Consider the following 23,065-nt stretch of genomic DNA (forward strand, 5'->3'; position numbering starts at 1 on the left):
TCACCTGCGAATGTTTCTGTTGTCCAAACAGATCACTAAAACAGCTTAAACAAACTAATAATTTTTTGGTCTATGTCTACTAACAGATTCTGGTTTTAATTTTAGAACAAGGCTTTTTTCTTGAAATCTGTTTGTTGAAACTCAAATGTTTCAAAATTTGAGCTGAAACATTTCAATGTTTCATGATCTTTTCCTTAAATTATGATAATCCATTTATTCACATGGATTCAGTACTGTAAGTGCAAGAATGATACATTGCACTTGATCGATCAGATGGATTTTATAGATTGGACTGTTTTCTAATTTTATTCTTTTTTTATTATTATTCTTTAGTGCTTGCAAGTTGCAAAAACTCCGTGGGTTTTTTTTTTTTTTCCTCTAGAGGAAAGAACGGTGATAAATCGCATTTCCTACTGAAGAAACCTTGAAAACAAGTACTATGATGGATTGTCTTCTTGATTCACCTAAAATTTCTTTGGTGTTTCAAGAAGGCTTGAATCAACATATGAGCAACTCAGCAATATGTATGAACAACTCACATGTGCCTGACTTTAAATGACAGCTGGTTTGGGCTTCCTAGATCTTTGTTGGCTACATAAATTACTTTCAAAATGGACCAGAGAGTTCCATTTCTCAAACCTAAAGAAATTTGGCCTGTATTCCTTGGGGAGAAAAAAAAAGCAAACAAAAACCACCAGAAAACAGTTTTGATGTGAAAACACATTCCATCCCCTGCCATAGGGGATGTCTCTGGTGGTGTCCCCCTTTTTCCTTTCCCCATTTGTGCCTATTGTGTGTTTTGGTTTTTGGCAGGAGAGCAGTGCTGCTGGGCTTCCATCATTTATCTCCCAGTGAGTCCAGCAGTGCTTACAGGGCATTCTTCACCCTCCCTACCACCAGGCAGGGGAGTCCCCACCCAGGAGGTTTAGGGAAGAAGGGGCACCACCTTTGGCTCTTGTGGGGTGGTGCTGGGGCTGCTTCCTTGGAAGGTCTCTTCAGGAACCGCCCTGTGCCATCCAAAGACAAATCAAAGGTTGTTCTTGATCATTTGGGAAACTCAGAACTTCTTCAATCAGCTACATGCCAGCTAGTTATGAGGTCTCCAGAAGTGTCACTGGCAGCAGAGAGGGGAGGCAGTTTGGGTTTTGTTTTCCTGCTGTCCTTTTCTGGAATTGCGTTGAGCTGCTGGCAGAGCTGGAATGCATTTGATGTGGGGGACACCCATGCTGTACCCACAGAAATCCAGAAGGAAGAAAACCCATGACCTATAAGCCATTGTGGTAGTCAGGACAGCCATTAGCAAAGCCTTTGAAGATAGGAAGTAAGGGTTAGGGAGACTAAGTCTTTGATTGCAGCTCTTTGTAGGAAGGACCTGAAGGCAGTAATAACACTGTAGTACACAGATTCATAGGGCTGGAATGTCACCATGACTTTATTAGCCCAAATAATTGCCTTTTCTTATACTCCCAGTTGAAGATATGATTTATATAGCAACTGTAATGTACCTCCTCTCCTTTTTAGATCCATTTCCAGCATTTAACAATAACCTGGATAATTCTTAAAAATAAATATATTGGTTTAACTTATTCATTTTCTTAGTTTATTTCAATAGGTGCTGTGGTGAGAATGTTGTTAAACAGACCTACTTCTGTAGCTGTGCTTTGTGTAGTGTGTGGCTTTGATTTACCTGGTGCAAGGATGGCTTTATCCATGCAAATGGTGTTGTAGCAGGAGTGACTGTCTGTTTATACCAGGGCAACTGTGTAAGTAACTCCAAGTGATGTGTGAGTACTTGCATTGTTGGCACTGTGAATATCTGGGTGATAACATTTCCCTGTCACAGTCCTCCCAGTAACCTAAGGTACAAGTCACTTGACCCTCTGTGCCTCTTTTCACCCTGTATAAAAATGGGAATAATTACTCATCATTACCCTAGCCTTGTAATACCTGGAGGTACCTTGTTATTACAAGGCTGGGGAAGGAGTCCTGTAATTACATGAGTAGAAAAACACATTTGTAGAAGGACCAGCTGCTTAGACATACATGCAGATGGGAAATTAAAAGCTTCTCTTCCTTGTCCCTCCAACATAATTTTCTTCAGATTGGAATACTGTACTTTGTACTTTTACAGGGATAAAACTGATTTATCAGACCAAACTCTAAGCTCTTCTAAAATATCAAAGGCTAGGTCATTATCTTAATGTCTAAAGCTAAGCTAGGCTAAGCACAGCAGACCCAAAGCTTACATTATCCAAGATGCATCTTCATTGCACACTGGCAGAAATCCTGAGTAATTTACTCAATGGAGTTTCATCCTTGTAAAAGTTATGTAGATGAAAATAGAGCTGGAGCCTCATGTTTCTGCTGTTCCATGAAGGTCTGACCTCTCAGACCTGTTTTTAATACAAAAGGCCAAGCAAGCCCAAGAGTTGTGCATGTGTTTGATGAACACTCATTATTTACCTCATTTTCATTCCTTCTCTGTATCCTGCAGAGTAAAGTGCAATTCGGTCCTCACAGGAAAAACTGGGTTTACTCCATGCTAAACCTCCTAATTTCTGTGTGGTGATGTCTTCAGATTCGCTGGAAACCCACTTGCCCAGATATGGTTGTGCATTCTTCTGGTTCTTGTTACAGAGTTAATTACAGACTGTAGCTTGAAGGAAGAATATTTCCGGGTTTAACCCAGGCAATTTTTTTAAAGCTGATTGGTGTTGGTGTGAGGTTGGGTTTTAGCATTATGCAATGCTGCTTTTTGCACTGCTTTCATTCTTTCATACTGCTTCTTACTGCAAGCCATCGCCTGTAATTGTCTGAGCAGTGAATCACTAAAGTAAAATAATTGCACAGGTACAACTATCACAATAATTTTTTTTTTCCTTTTGAGTGTATTGCCTTAGCAGTAAGATTTGAGAAGGCAAAATGCATTTCAGGTGCAAACACCAATTGTTCTGTTTCCCTTGGTAGAAGTACCGACGCCAGAGGCTGGCAGAAAAGTAGCGGATGCCTCTGTAGTGAACGGCAGCCCGGCACCCCAGGAAAAGCAGAACGGGGCCACACAGGTGACAGTGCAACGCAAGAGACTCCTGAAGGCTCCCACACTGGCTGAGCTTGACAGCTCAGATTCAGAGGTAAAAAATCAGGACACAACTTGCTTCTCGATTTTTCAGAACTGAGTCTTGCTTCTTAGTTTGCTGAAATGATCAGATGAGAAGTGACTGTGCAAATTATAATCCGTATTTTCCATGGCTACTTTGTCAGCCCACAGAACTTCAAAAATACTAAATCAGACCCAAAAAAGGAGAATATTCTTTTGAAAGATTAAATGGTAATTTTGGCATTAAACCCACATTTACTTGCTTTCCTAAATACCCAGTATCTGTCCACAGTGTGTTTGTAGCAATTATGCTTTTGGGAATTTAGGAAAGTACATAGCACCCTTCTGGCACTCATGCAGTAGCTGCTAAAGGACTCAGATGTGGGGCTAGCCTCACCATAAAAGCTGTTAATAAAGTGCAGCAGCTGTGCCAGAGGGGTTGCAGGTTGGTGCAAATGTCAGCGCATTAATTTGCTATATAAGATTGGGAAGGAACACCCCAAAAATGTTTCATGGATAGGGACAAGCAAATACCACTCAGATGGAGAAATAATTTTGAATTCATCCACTCCAAATGAAGAGTTAAAGATTTAAAAAAGCATTAGAAGGAGAAAACCTTAAAAAGCTTTTTAGTTTCAAAGCTGCATTATATATGATCCTCAGGAAGCACCAACATTACATCCCCAAGAATGAGCTTTGTCTTCTGGACCAGTAGTGTTATTAATTGAGTTTGGACCTTTCTGAAAGTTAAGCTGTCTGGAAAGCACATGCAGGCAGGCTTTATTCACAGAGGATAATTTTAGCCTGGGGAAAGCAGTCTTCCCTGACTCTTTTTCTCTCTTGTAAATGGGAAAGGAGGGGTTTCCTGACAGGGTGGTTACAAAGGCGTCTATGCTGAAAGATAGGAGGCTGGGAAGAAATATATGTGGGGAGAAATTTATATCTTTGCATAGTTTCTGATCTGTGAAAGGTTGGCCCTCTTTGGGGTTATCCTGTGGGTGACTTGTGTGGGTGCATAATTTGGTGCATCTGTTCTGAAAGGAGAAGAGATTTGCATTCTGAGATCACTCATCAGTCTTTAAAATTACAATGGAGGCTATATGTGGTTTGTTAATATGAATGAAGCTGGGCAGGATGCAGGAATACTAAGATCTCTCAGTGAGAGTTGGGTCTTACAGCCTGTACCTCTGTGTATCCTGAAGCATCATGCCATTTCACACAGGAAAATGGGCAGAAGTCAGTAAAAGAAAATTGTGTAATGGGAAATGTGAAATGCTTCTTGTAGAAGAGAAAAATAAAATGTCTAAACATGACTTTTGGTTAGGGAATACTGTATAGGCAAGCAAAGTGGTATGGAACAAGCTCTGGAACATATAGCAAAAGATAAATTGAAAATAAATCAACCACATTGAGCTGTCACAGAGAACAGATGCTGGACTAGTTTGGGTCAATAGAAATAGCTGGTGAAGCAACTGAGATGATAAAGATGCTCAGCAGAATACTGGTTGGGCTCAGGAAGAGTGCTAAGGTAGTGAAAATAAACTGAAGGGACTTTAGGTGAAGTTTTCAAGGTGGTGAAGGACATAGAACATTGGAAGAGAGTGAAGGTTGCTCTGTCCACATGTTTTATTTCTTCCCTGACTTTTACTTTGTATGTAACACACAGAAAAGAGTCTGTGTGTTGTTCTGATTGCCTGTAAATGATTCGGCCACCTCTTTGTCTGCAGTTTGAGTTGGGCTTAACCTATTTGGAGTTACTCACTGGGAGTGAAATTATTAATGTGTTGTGCCCTAAATTACAGGCTGGAAATACCTGCACTGCTGAGCTGTGGACCTCCAAATGAGCTGTGATGCAGATGTATTTTCTTCCCCATGTGTCCCCTTTGTTCTTTCATGAGTGTTGCAATGCAGCTGTGTCCCAATACTCATTGTAGCCAGGCAGAGGTGAAAGGCAAGGTCTGATATAGCCCTATGCCCATTTTCTATCAAGGATGAATATTATATAAATTCTTCCTTCTTTCTGTCCTTGCTTTTTCTGCCTCAGCACCAAAATCACAGATTCCAGGGGTCATGGGAGAGGAAGTGCCATTTTGCTTTGTGTGGCTAAGAGAAGTAACAATCTAATAGTCACTTTTGATACAGATTAAAATTGTCTCTTCCTCGTGAAGCTACAGTTATCTGGCCCAAAATTGTGTCTGTAATAGATTTAGATGTTTTAAGCTGCAGCTTTTTCAGTAACTGTAAAATTACCAATTTTTGACACTGGAGAATTGCAGAGTTCTGGATGTTTGGTTTGAGCCAACATCAAATGTAAAATGTCAGATAGTCTAAAATAATAATCAACAGTTGCTGTATAGATATGGAGGAATCTATGTTTGAGAAATTGTACGACAGAAATAGCATTGTCAGTGCATCTGTTTGTGCACAGAAGTAGTAATTTGAAATTACTAACCTTGAGTACCTGTTGTCTAAGTAGGATTTTATGTCAAATTTAATTTCCTCCTGGCTTCTGTTTTCCATGCCCTGGTTTATACTTATTATTTTTTATACTTAGCCACTGGCTCCAACAGTTCATTCTTTAGAGCAGCAGAAGAGCTTACTTAGTTCTTCATCTTAGATCATTAGCTTCTCCAGCAATGGTAAACTTGTTGTCCACTGAGAACAATCTGACTTCTACAAAGTGAAAAGTTTAGTTCCCTTTGTTCAGGGCTGTTCTCTTTCTCAAAATGTAAATATTTTACTCTAGGCTTGTGAACACTCTTGACCCCTTCTAAAGGACAGTGCATCCAATTGTCATGGAGGTTCTCCATTGGTCTTTTAAGGCAACCATGCAGCAACGCAGAGGTGTTTTAGCCAGCTCTTTAGCTGAACTGTACTGCTTTCTACAAGTAAAACAGCTGATGTAGCTCAATGTGCTGCTCAAGCTTCCTTGCAAGCTTCCCATCACAAGTGTTTTGTGGGGTCCCAACTGAAATGTTAACGTGAATATACTGTTTTGGGATGAGAGCTGGTGTAAGACCCCTTGCAGAGTACTGTGTTGTGGCAAATAGGTGGGAACAGCTTCCTCAAATACAACAGCTACCCTTGGGCTAAGCCTAAAGGACAGATCACCTGATGGGAATTTGTGGAGGCCTGTGTCCTGTGATGCGTGGTGCTCACTGAGGTGATCCTGCCAGCTTTGCTTTCCAACTTGCTGTTACCAAAGAAGGCAATCTTGCAGCCAGTGGAGATTTTCAGCTAAGGAAATCTGTGAGAGAGAAGCTTAGCCACTTGCTGGATTTTAGGGCAGGTCATTTGTTTGATCTTGTAAATCTTGACAGCCTAAATGATGTTAAGTCTTTTTGGTTGAAAGCGTTCATGTTTGAGGTAAAGAGCATTCAAGCTCAGTCCTCCAGCACTCTTCATTTGGGAGGCTTCTGTGACCATCTATTTCTTTGCTGGTAGCAGGTAGCTAGAGACAGGCTTTAGGTGACAGCCAAGGATTTAATAATTTGGGTGGCATAAAGGTTTAGATAGCTGAGAGGTGTTTAGTCAAAGCCCATTTCACTTTCCTTCATCTCACAGGAGTTGCCCTTGGCTGTTGAGAAGAAGCATGCAGATACAGTGAATGAGATTTCTTTTAAATATAGAAGAAAGGACAAACACACCAGGATTGGGAATTAGGGAACAATGCAGTCAAATTCAGTTTAATTTCTCTTCACTAGAGTCACTTGTGTGAGTGGCTCTCCTTGCTTTGGAGGCCAGAGAAATCTAAGTGCTAATTCCTTGTTAACGTGAGATATAAAAGCTGTGTTAACATATCTGCTGTAGCTGAAAATTCCTAGGGGTCTTTAAATACAACAAGGAAAATTAACAGTTTACAGTGGATTTATGCATCTCTCTCCTGATCTTGTTCTTTCATGCAGTAGTTAAACACACTGAATTCAAATCATGTACCATTTATTTCACTTTCTAAAAAATGGAGCACTGAAATTCTGTTTGCTCAGTACTGTGGAGAGTCAGTGTTTTTCTCAAGACTTCCAGGACTTTAAGTGACTGAATGGTCCAAGATATCTTTGATAGCTTGTGTTTTCTGTGTGCTAAAAAGGAGTAAAAGAACTAAAAACAATCCCTGAGGATTTTTGTTTATTTCCTTCTTGCCACACAGGAGGAATCAGTGCACCAGTCAGGAAGTAGCAGCAGCATCTCCCCCTCACAAGTGGAAGACCCCTCTCAAGAAGGCACCAGCAGCAGAAAGAGTGAGTTATGAGAGAGCCCAGTGGCTGCTTTTACTCACCTCTATTGTCTCCTGTGCTATGAACTTTGTCTCACACTTATATGGAAAGCTGAAGCTGAGTGTGGTTAATGGAATAAACTTCTAAAGCTGAACCCTGCTGAATGGGTCAAGTGTGATAAACAGTTGGGAGGCATTAGCCTCCACTCTGTGTGGATATCTTTGTGAAACAGGTTTCATCCCTGAAGTTTATGTAGGACTGAAGAGGAAGTCACAAGTGAATGGAGGGGAAAGCTTAGCTATGCTCATCTCTTAAAATAATTTTTTGCTATTGAAGCATGTCCAAGCCTTAGACCAATGTAAAATCTCTGCCACTGTGTCAGTGTTTGAAAGACACTTAGCAATCACCAGTATTTCCCAAAAATACTTACTGGAAAAAGGGCAGGATCTGGCCTCTTTTTTTCAGGCACAGTTATTGCAGGTTTTACTGTGTAACAATATTTTTAATTTGTTTGAAGCATTTCAGTTTCATTGGGAAGCTGTGTAATCTGTGCATGTGTTTCCTGTGTATGATGGTGAAATAATGAGAACAATATCCTGAAACACCTCAGTATGGTTATGTAACTTCAGCCACTAGTAGTAGGAATTCTAGCAAATCAGTGGCTGGATGAAGTACTGAGCAATGTTATCCAACAGTCTCTCATAGAAGAGCTAACTTTTTTGTATTGATTGAATCCTTAGTGCCTCCAAAGTTCTTGCCCATATCATCCACGCCGCAGCCCGAGAGACGGCAGCCGCCGCAGAGACGACACTCCATTGAAAAGGAAACACCAACCAATGTGAGACAGTTCCTACCCCCTTCAAAACAGAGCTCCAGGTCACTTGTAAGTGGAGTGGGTGGTAGGAGAGAGAAAAAGAGGAATGCTAAGAGTATAATGAAAATTAAAACTTGGCTTCAGTGTGATTAGAACATGACCCAAAGAAAACTCCTCAATTCAGAAACAGCTCTTGGCTACTAAAGGTGTTTTGAAATCAAGATTTGAACTTTGTCTCTCTAACATATTTATCCAAAATCCCAGGTACAGGTGCCTCAGAAAACATTTGCACTGTGATTAGGACTCCGGGTAAACCACGTGTCTTGATTTTTGTTTCAGAATGTTGCCAAAACAGATGAACTTCACCTTACTGATATTCCACTTGAATAGAGACAATTCCAAAGCAGTGGATCTATTTTGGGATTTGGGGGAATTTTTTTACTTGTTGGAAGTATTGCAGATAATAACTGGATGAATTGAATGATTTCTTTTCTTCCCACCTTAAGAACTTGCCTGGTAATGTTTATACATACGAAAGCTCTTTCGGTAATCCAAATCAAGGTTTGTCTGTGTTGCTTTGTTGAAGTTACTGAGGCAAAAACCTGTTTTACTGCTTGAAAAGAAAGTACAGTGCATTTGATCAATTAGCTTTAATTGAGAACTGTTTTCCAGCAGAGTACAAACAGCAGAGGGTATGAAATCCTGGTTCGTTTATGCTGACATACTGATTAGTGCATTGTAACTTCATGCAGGGTATGTTCCCTGTCTCTTTTCCTACCAGCAGGGTTTCAGAGTGTGCCCCATGAGGTGCTGGTGAACAGAGAAATCAATAAACACATCTGAGTTTGAAAGGAAGGGAATATTCACTTGCCCTGTCTTGTAGTGCAGTGGTATTAAAGGGCTTTGAAGAGCATTTTTGTCAGCCCAAGAGTTGACAGCCGGGATCCCAAACTATTAGATGATGAAGCTGATCAATTATAGGGAAAATACCTCCAGATATTCCCATAATGGGCCTTTCCTTTTCAGAGGTCTGCTGGATTTTATTACATCCTTCCAAGTAGAATGTAGTTTTTTATTCCAGGTGCAGGTCAGGTAGTAACGTGTTTATAAACGCACAGCCCAGTGGACATCTCCTGCCAAAGTGAACTTGGAGCAGGATGTATTGCAGCAGACCCATACTGGAGAGCTCCTTCAGCATGTGTTTGAAGTCACTGTCACATGAAATGGGTTGCTCTGGCACCTCCTGCTGCAGGAGGTGGAAACCTGTGGAAACCCAGACTTTGTCTTCTGGTAAGCCCAGTATCATTCACAGACAAATAGTTCAAAAGGAGGATGGCAGAAAGCATCCTGTGTTATACTGAGACATTTGCTCCATCACACTTCTGGTGTATCTGAGTGTGCTACATTGTAATATTAATCTTGTGTATTTCAGAGGATCATGCAACTTAAAATCTTATATAAGGCTGTTGTTTTAAATAGGTCAACCAAGTTATTACCAGAATCTTCTTGACCACATACATACTCTCAACTCTGTCAATCTGTTCATTGGCATAAGCCTAGAAAAATACATTAAAAATAAAATCATTGCAGGAAAACTAATTCAATTATTCCATTCCCCCTGAAAAATACTAAAGGAAAAGGGAGAAAAAGCCATTAGATAAGTCAGGCTAATTTGGGAACAGATGGGAAGGGTTTTACGAGTTTCTTTTGTGCTTAGGGGATTTTTGTTTTTTTGTTTTGGGTTTTTTTGGGTTTTTTTTAATCTCTAGAGAACTGCCACCTAGCTTGGTTTTGACTTTGAAGTGAAAAAGAAGGAAGCTGGTAGCGAAATGATGTTCTGTTAATAAGAACCTATTTTATTTGATGCCTGGAGAGCTAATTCTTTAACTTGGCAATAGTGCCCTCTAGGGTGTAACAGACACCTCCCTCAACTCCTGTTTTTCATTTTGGGAGATGTGTTCTGGTATGCTGGCACTGGCCCAGTTCCACGCTTTGGCTTTCTGCAACTCTCTCCTTCCCAGAGGGATGCCAGCCTCTTCCAGTGGCTGCTCCAGATGTTGCACCTGTGAAATTGCCATTCCCAGAGTGAATGCTTCTCAATAAGTGCAGAGTATAATTTCGTTTTTATTTGACCTCACACTTCTTTATCCCTTTCTCCAGGATTGATGGAGTTTAATTTCTTATCACCAGCTCCTGTGACCCTGGTTTCTCTGCAAGGTGAAAGAGGCCTTGTCAGCAAATAGCTGTCAATGCCAGTGCAACCAGGCAGGGGTTTGCTACAGTCTCTTAGCAGGATTAGCAGGAAACTGCTCTGTCTTGCATACTAATGATGATTTTGTGAACTGGCATCTCATCAGACAGAGGTAGTTAGGCCCAAGTAGGTGGAGAGGGGAAACTAACTTGGAAAAGTGCCAAACACAGTCCTTTTGACATGTCACCCTGCCAGTGGTACATGGAAAGGCAGGGCGGCTCACTGATTTTGGGGGGGTCAGCCCTGGTGGTTGCTGTAGTGAGCTGATTTGGTGCTTCATCAGTGAGATCTATTCAGTGTCCTGAGATTTACCTGTGGGTGCCTTTGCAGTCTGTTTGCTTTTTTAATTATTATTTTTATTATCTTTTTTTTTTTTTCATGACCCAGAGGACCAAAGCTAATGGTTTCATTTATACACAGCATTCGCTTCTCTGCTTCCTATCTATTGTTCAGGTTCCTAGGATAACCAGTTTATTTCCAAGGATGACTTTCAGACCACTTTTTTCAACTATGCAAACAGCTTCTCTGCTCAGCTCTCATCCCGTTGAAGCAGCCATGTGTGGGGTGGCAGGGGCTATGTACTATCTCTGTGAGAGAGCTTTTGCCAGCAGGTGGAAACCCGCAAAGGTTTGCCTTCTTTTTGCTGGCTTTGGAAATCACCTTCACCAGCATGTTCCCTCCTAGGGGAGCACTTCCTCAGCTGTGGCAAGAATTACAGCTTAGGCTGGGACATTGCACCTGATTGACTTTGATTTCAATGTGTGTAGGATATTTGTGTGTCTTCAATCACCTCACGGGGAAAAGAAATCAGTTCTGAAAGGACAGCAAACTAAAAATGCAACATCACCAGATTATCAATGGGACAGACCTTAAATATTACAGCACATGAAGATCCTGCAGCAAAAATCCAGCAAAACTATTGTGATCCTTGGACTATGTTTAAAAGAATGAGGTTTTATGTTTCTCCCAAGGTACACTATGTAGAATGGGAGGGCATTTGCAATCTGCTTTACTTGAAAGCCCATATATTGTTTTGGTCCTCAGCACACTTGTGTATCAGAACTTGCAGAATAGCTCATATCCATCTATCAGGGAAGGCAAAGCCATTGAAAATAAAAAGTATTTAATTTACCCCTATGTTAACTGAACATGAATTATTTAATTTTTCCTTCATTTTGTTGTCCCAACGAATAAGTGGAAGGGTGAACCCTCTTGTAGGAGAGTTTATAGTTGAGATACACTGAGCTGACCTTTTAGAAACTTTTAGTCTGCAAAAGGAGCAAGAGTTTAGAGTGTCTGACTAATTGTGAATTGCAGAATTTAGAGGCCACTCTGGCGTGCATTCATTTTGCAATTTACCACTGCAACTCATTTGAATGTCTAGTGACATCCTTTAATGAGAAGAAGGAATACATTAGAGTAAAAATGTGTTAGTCATCAGAACCTATTAGGTGTGTGTACACTGAGAATGACCTACAAAGCACATTATGGGTATGCAAGTCTTACTACCTGCTTTTCCTGCATAAAATAATTATACATACACACTTTAAGGTATAGTGTTTATAAAATGATTACATAGTCAGAGTTAAGCCAGTCCCCAAGAGGATCACGGACAATTCAAGTTCAAAATCGTATTTGCAAATAATATTTTTTTCCCCTTTAAAAATAAGCATATTGGCTTGTGTTTAATATTAAAATGAGTATTGAGTGTAATTCTGGAAAATCAAGACCATTCAAACCACATTTTGTCTTTACCATGTTCTGTCATATGCGAGTATTGCAGAGAGTACTCTCACTTGGAGCTGCTGAATTTGGGTGCAGGTTTGAAGTTTAAGCAGTAACTCCAAAGCATCATTGTTCAATGAAGTTTAGCCAGTGCTTAGCAAAATTTAATTAATTTCAATGCCTTAGAGGTAGTGTAGAAAAAATATTTTCTTGTGTACTTATTTATATTCTGAAAAGGGAAAAAAAAACCCCAAGCAGTTTTCTGAAAACTGATTATTTATCTTTCATTTAATGTTGCATTAACATTTTGTTGTCCTTGTGTAACCACTGGAATTAAAACATTAGCATTTAAACATGTGAATATTTTCTATGTTTCCCCTGCTGCCTGCTGGGTATTTCTATTTTAATGGTATTCATTTTGATTGGTACGACAACAGGCCCACACTATTCCCCTAGTACGTGCTCTACACCTATAGCAGATCCGCAGAATTTCTTCAAAGGAGCAATATTCCCCGACGTCATCGTTCTGTAAATTAAAGGAATGGGCGTTCATGAGGGGGAAGGAAGAGCTTCAAGTAAGAAATGTCTTTCTAAAGGACTCAAAGCTCTGGTTGATTGCAAGCATTCAGTCAGCTCATTCACCTCGGATAGTTTCCCTCAGTCTCCCAGGATGCAGACTGGGGGGTTTGCTGGCATTGTGTGCATCCCGCTTTCCCACCCACTTCCTCACCCGTGCCGCCCCAGCCTTCAGCCGTGCCTCCCCATAACAAGGCAGTTGCTATGGGAAGAACCCAGAACAAAATGCTGAGAGCTGCTGGTTAGCTGTAAAGTTGCTCATAAGGAACAGAAGATACTTTGTTTTGGCTGTGCACTTTTACACCTTAGAGCAAATTGCAGCTGCTTTTGATACAGTTTGTTTTTTCCAGAAAATTAGTTTTCCATATCCCAAACGTTTAGCTGGCAAATCTAACAAAGTTAACTCAATTCTAGTCTTTTGTGGGGTACCCTAAACAGAGTGAAGTTTCTTTGTGTTCCCTTTCTAGATAGGTAAGACAACAGTTTTTAAAAATGTGGTGGTTCCTAAATGCTAATGTTTGCCAGGTCTGCAATGTAGAAGGATTTTCTTTTTAATCTGATGGAAAGACAGAACTCTGAGTACATGGAAATGGAGCATTTCCGTACTAATCCGATTCATCACTTCAATTTGTAAACGAGATCTCCAAACTGTCAGCCACGTCTTTGTGTATGCAGGAGAAATTTCCTTCGTTTATTCAGAGAGCAGTGCCTGTCATTGTCATTACTGCACAGTAGCCCCTCTGGGCTGACTGAAAAGGTTCACTAAGCATTAAGCAATGGGAGTTCCCACAGAGGTTTCTGTCTTTCTTTTGGAAATGTATAATCAACTACTGGGCTGAATTACAAATTGGGTTGGTGCTTTTTATTCCCTGGTACCAAATTCAGGAATTCTGCACTCAATATTCTCCTAAATGCTGCAACACAGAACAAATTCAAAATTTTGTAAGTGGAAAGTTGTGCTGTTAATTCTCTATTTGAGTCTCTACCATTTATAATGCAACACTGGCTAACCAGTTCACCTGCTTGATACTGGAGCATTATTCTGTAAAGCTTAAATTGCTGCTGTTACTTTCTGGGGCAGAAAGGACAACTTTTCTGCCTGAGCTGATATAAGTTTTTGTAGTCTTGGTGTGATTCTGATCGTGTGAGCACTAAGATGTGGTACCACTGAATAAAAATTTTTGCTAGAATGGGCTACTAACAACTTTCCTTGGCCACTCTGGGCATCGCGAAGTCTGAGAGAAATTATTTGATGTATACTTCAAACAGTATACATAAAATAATGCCATCTACCATATTTCATTTTCCCTTTCAATTTATAAATCTGAATGTTGATTGGCTTGAAACAAATGTTCACAATAAAAGACAAATGGAGAGAAGAGTCAAGTGATTTGAGGAGGAAAGATAAAGAAAACTGTCATCATTGTGAAGGCTGAACATAAAATCATTTACATCACATTTATGCAGCTTCCAGTGGTTTGAGACTCATGTGATGCCCATGAATGAGCCAGTGCTATTCCAGTTTGATGGGAGAAACCCCCTGTTTCTGGAGTTACTAACCAGGTGGCTGGTTGTCTGAGTTGAACTCTGGAAGAAGCCATTTGTCTTTGAAATAATATGGGGTTTTTGGCTTCCAGGAGGAGTTCTGTTACCCCGTGGAATGTCTGGCTCTGACAGTGGAGGAGGTCATGCACATCCGTCAGGTGCTTGTGAAGGCCGAGCTGGAGAAGTACCAGCAATATAAAGATGTCTACACTGCTCTCAAGAAAGGAAAGGTAGGGCTCAGTCTGAGGAGGCTCTGAAGGGTACTGAGAGAGGCCAGTTGCACAAACCTCCCATTTACACATTTGTTTCTTACCCTCTGTTGGAGAGAAAGAAGAGTTATCCACCAAACATCCCCCTAAATGTGTGCCATTTAGGGGAGTGATGTCCAGAAACATCAAAACTTTTCATGGAAACACCTTGTTTGTTAGGATTGCCTTTAAAATGCAGTAACATTTGCAATTATCAGAGTGTATCTGTATGTGTCTGGTTTGAACTTCATTGACTGAGGTGATTTCTGTCCCCATGCCTTCTGCAGGTTTGGTTACCTTTTCTGTTCCAGAAAATAGAATTACAGATAGCAACAGAAAACTACAAGTTCTTCATATGTGAACCCTTACTATCTAGCTTAGAGGGAATTAAAGCCTTCAGAGAAGTGATGCAACCAGAAGGAGGTTTAATTTTAGAGACCCCTTCACTAATGCATTTTTCTGTAAACTGCAGATTGGAGATTGGTACTTCCAGTAGAAGCAGCATCCTTTTCTCCCACTTTTAATCTGTGCTTCTTGGACACCTTCAAAAAGCCTATTTTGACTTCACTGTGTATTTTATCTACAGGCCTACCTGTGTCTAATGTGCAGATTTATTTTAAAGGTTTAATACATTTCAGGCAGAGGAACAATAATCTTATAATGTCATTCATTAGATTCAGCTGTTGCCTGTTGTCATGACATATAAATCTTAGTAATGAGCTTTTCTCAAATCTCAAAGTAGGCTGAGGATTTAATTAATTTACCCCACTATTAAAATTGTTTGCTTTTATTTCTAACCAAAGTTATCTAGTTAATGAGCAAGTATTTAATTTAGGCAAAACAATTAAAGGCTTAATTCTAAATATATGAAGATACAGTTCTGGACCTTGTTCTCAATGTCATCTTAGAAGTACAGACCCAGAACTGGATGTAGCCCTGGCACTGTGACCTTGCCAACAGCAACTGGTCAGTGAAGTCATCACTGTGTGGGACTGTGCTTAACCCTCTGCATTCCTCTGTTCTTATTCCTCCAGCTCTGCTTTTGCTGTCGAACAAGAAGGTTTTCTTTCTTTACCTGGTCTTACACTTGTCAGTTCTGCAAGAGGTAAATATTTTATGTCTGTTAATAAATTAGTACAATTTCATAGGAAAAATGATCGATTTATACATCAGAAACCCTCAAAAATTTTTGCTGTATACTGTTGGTTTGGTTTATTTCTCTAACAGTCTGTGTTAAAAAAAAAAGAAAAAAGTATGCAGAAACATTTCATTTGTAAATGACTGAACTGCTTCCTTGGACTGAAACTCTTGACTAAAAGTGAGAGAAACAACTGTTGTTTTTTTTAATGCTTTTGAGAAAGCAACATGGAATTTACTCAGGCTCCCCACTCAACAGTTCTACAACCTCTGTGTTTGGGGAAAACATTTCAAGGCAATTTATTTTTGGGCAATTTTTTTGGAGTATTGAGGCAGGGGAAATGCAAGAAGAATATTTGCAGGCAAAATTATAAATTTTAAGTTAACAGTGAGACAATAAGTCAGAAGATCTATGTCATCACTGAGTTTTGGTCTCACTTACCAGAAGAGGTCTCTTTAGAGGAAAACCAGTTTATTTTTCTTTTTTTCCCCTGTTTTTTGATTTAGGTGCCATTCTTGTTCAGCATTTCTCCTTGCTTCTGGCTTCATGTTCTGATTGAAGTTACTGTGTTGAAGAAGCTTTAAAAATAAATATGTTTGTTTAAGGGGAGGATGGAGGGGGGCAGGTTTCTATCTCCTGAAATCCCTTATTCTTGATTTAAGCATAATTTTTCCCAATGGACTGATTCATGCTCTTGTTTTATACACAGGCCTGTATGCTCACAGTGTTGCAAAAAAGTAAGTAAGGAAACTTCTGTTTTGAGCCTTTCTAAAAAGCTGCAGCCTTTGTAATGATGCTGCACGTGCCTTGTGCTGTCCCCAACAGATGCGGCTGCCATCGAAGCCATACTCCACCCTCCCCATCTTCTCCCTGGGACCCTCAACCTTGCAAAGGGGAGAAAGCTTCATGAGGCCAGAGAAACCCTCTACCAGTCACCACCATTCCCTGCGGAGCAGGTGAGAGACAGCCCAGCCTCACTTGTGTCTGTTGTAAATGTTCCCCAAATGTTTCATGCTGGCTTATCAATCATGAACATGCTGCTCACCTGTTTTGTAGCTGGCCATGTTTCTAATGCCTGTAGTAACTTTCCTGATACCTGAAAAGCCAGGTCTCTTCTAGTCATTGCTTTGATTTACAGAAATAGCAACCTAACAGTGTCTTAAACCTTTTTCACATTCCAGCTGAAAAATAATGAGAGTCTGGGACGACTGTATTTCTGTAGGACCTCTGAGAAAATATCCTTAACATGTCCTTTTTTTTCTGGTGTGAATGGACTCTTTGGAGATAAATCTTACAGGCTGAAATCACCCACTGAATGAGAATTAAATGATATCTAGTGCACAGATTTATCTTCTTTCCCCCTAAGTTTTCTTACTCAAATTTTTGTAATTTTTTCACTTTAATATTATGAAGTTATCTGTTGGCTTTATATCTTATACATGGATGGTTTTCAAGGCTAATCAAATATAAAAGAAATGCTCCTTTTTGAGGGAATTTGCTGTATAAACCCTCTGCATAGATCACCATTGCTATGGTGCTGTGTAGATTAGCCAAAAACATCAGCTATTTTTAGTTACTAGGAAGATTGTTTTTGCCAGGATGTAAATGTTACACACACCCTCAGTCAGTGACCCTGCAACCTTACCAATCCAGGCAGAAGCTGTTGTCTCCAGTTTTTGGAGCAATTTGGGACATAGGAAGGAAAATTTAAATCCAGACCTTTCTGATGTGATTTTTTCTAGGGCCTGCAGCCAAGCTGACAGATAACGTGACAGATCCTGCTCTTTTGCCTTTCAGGTTGACCTCAAGGTCCAAGTCTGTGGATAAGTCGCACGAAGAGTTTCCCAAAGAATTAATGGAGGACTGGAGCACAATGGAGGTTTGTGTGGACTGCAAGAAGTTCATCTCAGAAATCATCAACTCAAGCCGGCGCAGCCTGTCCCTGGCCAACAAGCGAGCCAGGTTAAAAAGGAAAACGCAATCCTTCTACATGTCCTCAGCAGGAACCTCGGAGTACTGCCCCTCGGAAAGGACGATCAACGAGGTCTGAGCCTGTGCCTTCTGCTTTGCTTCAGCTCCACCAGGTCATCATCCATCAGCCAGGTCACTGGGTCTGGATCGTCACCCCGTTGCTTTGTTCCACCTGACTGGCTTGGGTTTGCCTTCAGTCACAGGGTTTCCTGCTCCAGCAGCTCCCAGAGACACAGAGCTGTGCTGGGATCTGTGCAGGGCGATACATGACGGGGCAGCTGCTTGCACTGGGAGACATCAACAGTTGGAAATTGTTGCCTCTTTTGTACATGTGCATCAAAATGAGAAAGCCTTTTCTCGCTTTCACTCTTTTTTTAACCATGCTTTCAATCATTTTTCCGGAGATGAGCTGAGAGCAGGTGTCTGGTGGAGAGACAGATCTAGCACAGTGTCAGCGTTAGCACACTAGCAAACAGTAGGTCCTGTTGCATTCCCACCCTCGGAATGCTCACACCCAGCAGGCACCCAGCATGAGCAGCTCCAGTCAGATCCATCTTCCTTTGACCCATTTGGTTGCTCTGAGATCAGGGCTCAGCACGGGACTCTGCAGTGTCAGTGTCCTGGGGCAAAGCAGGTGACAAAGCTCTTGGCCCGTGTGGTCGGTCGTACCCCTGAGCTGCTGTACTTCTTAAGCCTTAGTGTCCTTCTGAGTGACTCCTGAGCAGGTTTTAGTAGTTCACTTTCTATCTTGAATGTATGATAATGACTACTAGTAGCAGTGAATTTTAGTAGTAGACAAAGTTGTACAGTTTATGGGGAGGATGGGAAATAAGGGAGGCTTCTAATTTTAACTGAATACCTGTAAAATTGTTCTCGTGGTTACCCAGAGAAAGCAGTGAGTAAGGTGTAAATTTGTATTATAATGGAGCACACAGATACTGCTAGAGTTCTGTCTGACAGCATATCCACTTGTAGCCCCATTTTTTCTGGGGTTTATAACTTGGCTGTAAAAATTCGTGTTCAGCTGAAATTTGGGACAGTGCTCTCTCAGATTGGGAGCAATCTCTTTTTTTTCTTTAATCTTTTTTTCATTCTTTCCCCCTTTTTAATTCACTCACAAGGGAGTGCTAGACTAATTGTTTAGAAGTTCCAACAATTTTACAATGTTAACTGACTTCTCATGCTTTTTTGCACTTTTTTTTACATTCAGAATACTTTTTTTTTTTAATTCAGTCATAGCCAGAGTTTAGTCAATAATTTGGGGCCAGATCTTTTTGGTATTTAAAAACAAGCTAACATAGCCAAGTTATTAATACTTGAAATCAACTACTGTAACTTTTTTCATAAATTTTTTAATACCCTGAGGCATATTTAATATCTATATAGCAGTGTATTATAGAATGACATAGCAGAAAAGTTTCAGATCTATTTATTAACATTTCTATTCTTTGAGTTAATGAGAGATACCTCAGAACTGCTCCAAAGTAGCTGGGACTGGACTTCCATAACATAATTTTAAAGGTGTATTAAGCAAAACAGCTTCCTCTGTCCAAAAAGCCCAAGAGAGCGACTGCCCCTCTGGCCCTGGCAAGGCACAGTGCCCAGGCTGGGAGGCACCAGGGCTGCTTGGCTCCCATTTGGCAGCCTTTGGAGCAGCCATCCATATCGTCTCTTTTAGGCTGATTTGAAAAGCACATGTCAAAGTCTCTGTAAACCTTCCCAGGGAGTCAGCCATCCTTATTTTTTTCTTAAAAGCCCCCTTGGAAAATGAGAATTCTCACATATGTAGGGCTTATTGAAATAGTTTCTATTTTTTTCTGAACCAATGCAAACAGGAAAAGCAGGGCTCAGTGCTAACTCTCCCTCATTACTGTCCCATTTAAGGTCAGGTGTCACAGTCCTCTCCTCATGGTACCTCTGGAAAAGTGTCTTGCATGTTAAGGCACCTGGAGTACTGGCATGGGATAGGGATGTAGGATTGCAGGTGAGCAGCACAGGCTGGCTGGTGGGAAAGGTTCTGCTGTTGCTGGAAGTGTTGCCTGATCTCAGTCACATCAGCACTTTGTCTTGTTTCTGTGCCAAAACCAGGCTGTGTGTTTGCTGCACAGTGCACCAGGGGAACCAGACAGAAACAAATGCAGGAAATCTCACTTTGCATCTGCCCTGTTGTTGTCAGGATTTTTTCATGGAGATGCCCAGGCCATGTTTCAGTTGCACAGTCCTCTGCTCACAGTCTGCTTCCCTGGTGTCCTCAGGCCACCGAGGTGCAGGGCATCCAGCACATTTATTTTCCTCTTGGAGAGGTATTTGGGATGTTGTAGAGCAGGCAGGATGAAGGACTAAGTAGCTCCTGAGCATGTGAAGGCAAACAAGTCTTTCATGCCTGTGCCCTGACCCACTCTGGCAGTGTCTGGGGGTGGCTCTGGGGCAGTGACAGAGCTTTGTGATCCAGCCTGTGCCTGCCCTGAAGTCCCACAAGTCCCTGGCTCAGGGCAGGCTCTGCTGTGCTGAGCAGGGCACAAACACTGAAAAACAACGCAGTGGTTGTACAGATGGCTCCCCGTTGCTGCCATGGGCCAGGGCCTGGACAACCTCCCTTTTTCCCTGGGAAAACCCCTCCAAGCTGCTGACATGTGCTGTGGCAGGCTCCAGAGGACACAGTGTGGAGGGCTGCCTCTCCCTTGGCTCCATCCCTTCCTCCCTGGCACAGTTGCTCCGCATTATCCCAGCATTTCATTCCGTGAGCGGAGCAGCAGCGGCTTGGCTGGTCGCAGGAAGCCTGAAGGAGCTCAGCTCGCTGGTTGCCTGGCTCTGCAGAGGGGGCTATTTTTAGCTTTCCATCTCCTCCCTGCCTGCACCAGCATCCCAAATGCACTGCAGCCATTGGCCCAGCAGCCCGTGGTGCTGCCCAGCATGTCCTAGTTACGGGCTGAACTTCACGTCAGCGTCGGAGGGGGAAATCAGAAGCTTGTAAATATCTGTAATATATTTATTAATATTTAGGAAGTCTCCATCAATCATGCAATGGGAATGGAATTTCCCATGATGTTTTAAAAAGGAAACGAGTCTTATTTATATGTGTGTTGGCTGTTATCTTTTATTAGAGTAAACGCTTTCAGCCCCCTAATACAGTTTGCACTTCTTAGAGCGAATTACTGCTGAAAAGAACGTGGCACTAGCACAGAGAACTCTGTTCCACGAATTTTAAAATTACTTTCTTTGGGTTTTTTTAGCTTTATTAGTATGCCCAAGGTCTGTTAAAGTTTATCATAAGAGACCCAAGGAGCTAAAAATGCCTCTGGCAGCATCAGTCTTGTTTTGTATGTGAACCTGGTTGTGGGGAATGCAAAACCAGCTCTGCCTCACGGTGGTGATGAAAGATGTGAGCAGGCTTTTGCTGCAGCTCTCAGACCTGACTTTTCAAGTGTTCATGGTGACAGTAGTGTTTTGAGGGGTTGTTGGGGTTTTTTTTTCCCTTTCTCCATTACTTCCTTTATACAGGGAGGGGTGTTACCTGGTAAAAATAAAATGTCTTTCCATTATAACCTTTGTCTGTGTTAATTATTCATGGGGAAGCTGATTTAAAGGTTCTGTCTCTCTCTTTTTCATGCTTTTATAGTTTTGTAAGATCAGTCAGATGTTTCTTTTGGTAAAGAATTGTTAACAAAAATGATTGCATAACAGCTGAACACTGGCTGGGCTTCATGAAGGGATGAAAACCTGTTGAAGTACCTTTAGAATAGCAATAAAAACTGCTTGTGTAACCCCAGTGATGTGATTAACTCCTTGTCATCATCTGCAGCCAACTCCCTCTGTTACCAGTGTGCTGCTTCTTCCAACACTGGCAGGCTGTACCTGAGGCAGCACATTTGTCCTGCATGTAATACAGGCTTTGGGAAATCTCCATCCCTTCCTCATCATTGGGAGAGAAATGCTGACAGTCTTTTGGAGAGGTTCTTGATGGATTTGGTTTCATTTTTAAACCAGAAGTGGAGAGAACATTATTATCACAACTCTGACATTGTTCTCTCTTCTCTCCTGAGCATCCCTTTTCCCCAGTCAAGTTCAGCATCAGCTTCCCTGGTTCGTTACTGGCTGCATGCTCTATAGGTTAAAACTTATTTAGAACCTCCAACTTTAAACTCCTGATTGCTGCCTTCCTGCTTTACTTCATCCAGCAGCTCTGCACAACTCTTAGGAATTACAGCTTACACTGTAATTACTGTCTTACAGCTCAGTCTCATCTGTGAAACAGTGACAGCACACAGGTATGAGAGAAAGGTGCTGCAACTCTACACTCTGGTGCTACAGCACATGGATTATGTTCATGTTACCAGAAAATTTTATACTGTTGCCATGTTGATAACTTGGAGCTACTCCAGTTTATTTCTTCTTTTGTATATGTGTATCTTAAGGCCAGTCTGAGAATGTTTATGAATACCAGTTCCAGCTATAGAAACCTCTTTCATTGTTTCTGTCTGATTTTTACTATTGTGTTTCAGACTTACTGGGTACCTGTAATTACTGTTCCCCAGAACTTCCTTCTCGGAGAGCCATGACAGAGCTCAGGGCATTAGCTCAGCCTGATGTGACACACAAAGCACAGAACCCCCGTGCTGAGCAGCACCTGTGAGCTCCTGCAGCCTGGGGCTTCCCTGTTCCCTCACCTTGACATTGAAAAATCCCAGAGCTGCCCATGTTGCCCAGCTGCCCTGGCACATGTTGTGAGCTGCTTTGTGTCCCAGAGTCCCCAGCTGCAAAATGACACTTCAAAGTGGTTACAAACTGTTTAAAGAATTTTGAGAACTGCTATTGAAGAGCTGAGTGCTCAGTGTCAGAGCTGAAAGGATCCTGCAGTGCAAGTTTCCATCTGCTTTCAGTACTGGAAAACAATTAGCCCTACTTCCAGGTGAAACAAATTCCAGAGAGATGAAACTTGACAATACTCTGACAAGCAAAGACTTGTGAATGAATTTTTTTATGGTAGGTCTGCGCTCAACAAATGTCATGGGGTGTAATCAGGAGAAGGAGCAAAACAGGCATCAAATTGTATGCAGTAGTAGCTTAGTTTGTTTATTTGCAATAAATCAATTCAGTAACGTTCCAGTTTCTTCCCTGGTCAGGCTGTTCTGCAGTGGCAGTGCCTGCCTGAACTGAGTGTCAGATGTGAGGCAGTCCAGGCTCTGTGTCCTGAGGTATCAGGAGCTGCTGCTGTCTGCACAGGGCAGCGAGATGGGTTCTGTAGAACATTTCTAGATCTTTGGAACAGCCCTTTGGAACAGGCCTTACTATAGCTAATTAAAAAATACACTTGTAAACATAATTTTTCAAGGTGCCAGACTGCTACTGTAGACTCACAGCTAAAAAGGATTATTGATATACTGTTTGATTATTGATATATTTGATTTTTTAAAAAAACAACCCATAAGAGGATCAGTATGGAAAAACCATATTCTTGGTCCCTCTGATGCAGCTGAAGGGGTTTC

At 41.4% G+C, this 23,065-nt stretch overlaps 1 protein-coding gene across 3 annotated transcripts in view; it reads left to right on the plus strand.

The window, feature by feature from the left end:
• Positions 1-21,348, plus strand: part of SPIRE1 (spire type actin nucleation factor 1) — a 125,879-nt gene extending 104,531 nt beyond the window's left edge. For 2 of the 3 annotated variants that reach the window (XM_058037171.1, XM_058037250.1), the window contains 8 exons: positions 2,968-3,131; positions 7,245-7,335; positions 8,052-8,194; positions 14,315-14,452; positions 15,505-15,575; positions 16,318-16,345; positions 16,434-16,564; positions 17,406-21,348. In XM_058037171.1, coding sequence (XP_057893154.1) covers positions 2,968-3,131; positions 7,245-7,335; positions 8,052-8,194; positions 14,315-14,452; positions 15,505-15,575; positions 16,318-16,345; positions 16,434-16,564; positions 17,406-17,658 — 1,019 coding nt within the window. In that variant the 3' untranslated portion in view covers positions 17,659-21,348. The remainder of the gene's footprint in view (positions 1-2,967; positions 3,132-7,244; positions 7,336-8,051; positions 8,195-14,314; positions 14,453-15,504; positions 15,576-16,317; positions 16,346-16,433; positions 16,565-17,405) is intronic. The other variant, XM_058037329.1, reaches the window with a different exon arrangement.
• The last annotated feature ends 1,717 nt before the right edge of the window (positions 21,349-23,065 follow it).

Source organism: Melospiza georgiana, chromosome 1 (assembly GCF_028018845.1).
Source record: "Melospiza georgiana isolate bMelGeo1 chromosome 1, bMelGeo1.pri, whole genome shotgun sequence".
NCBI classification, from domain to species: domain Eukaryota; kingdom Metazoa; phylum Chordata; class Aves; order Passeriformes; family Passerellidae; genus Melospiza; species Melospiza georgiana.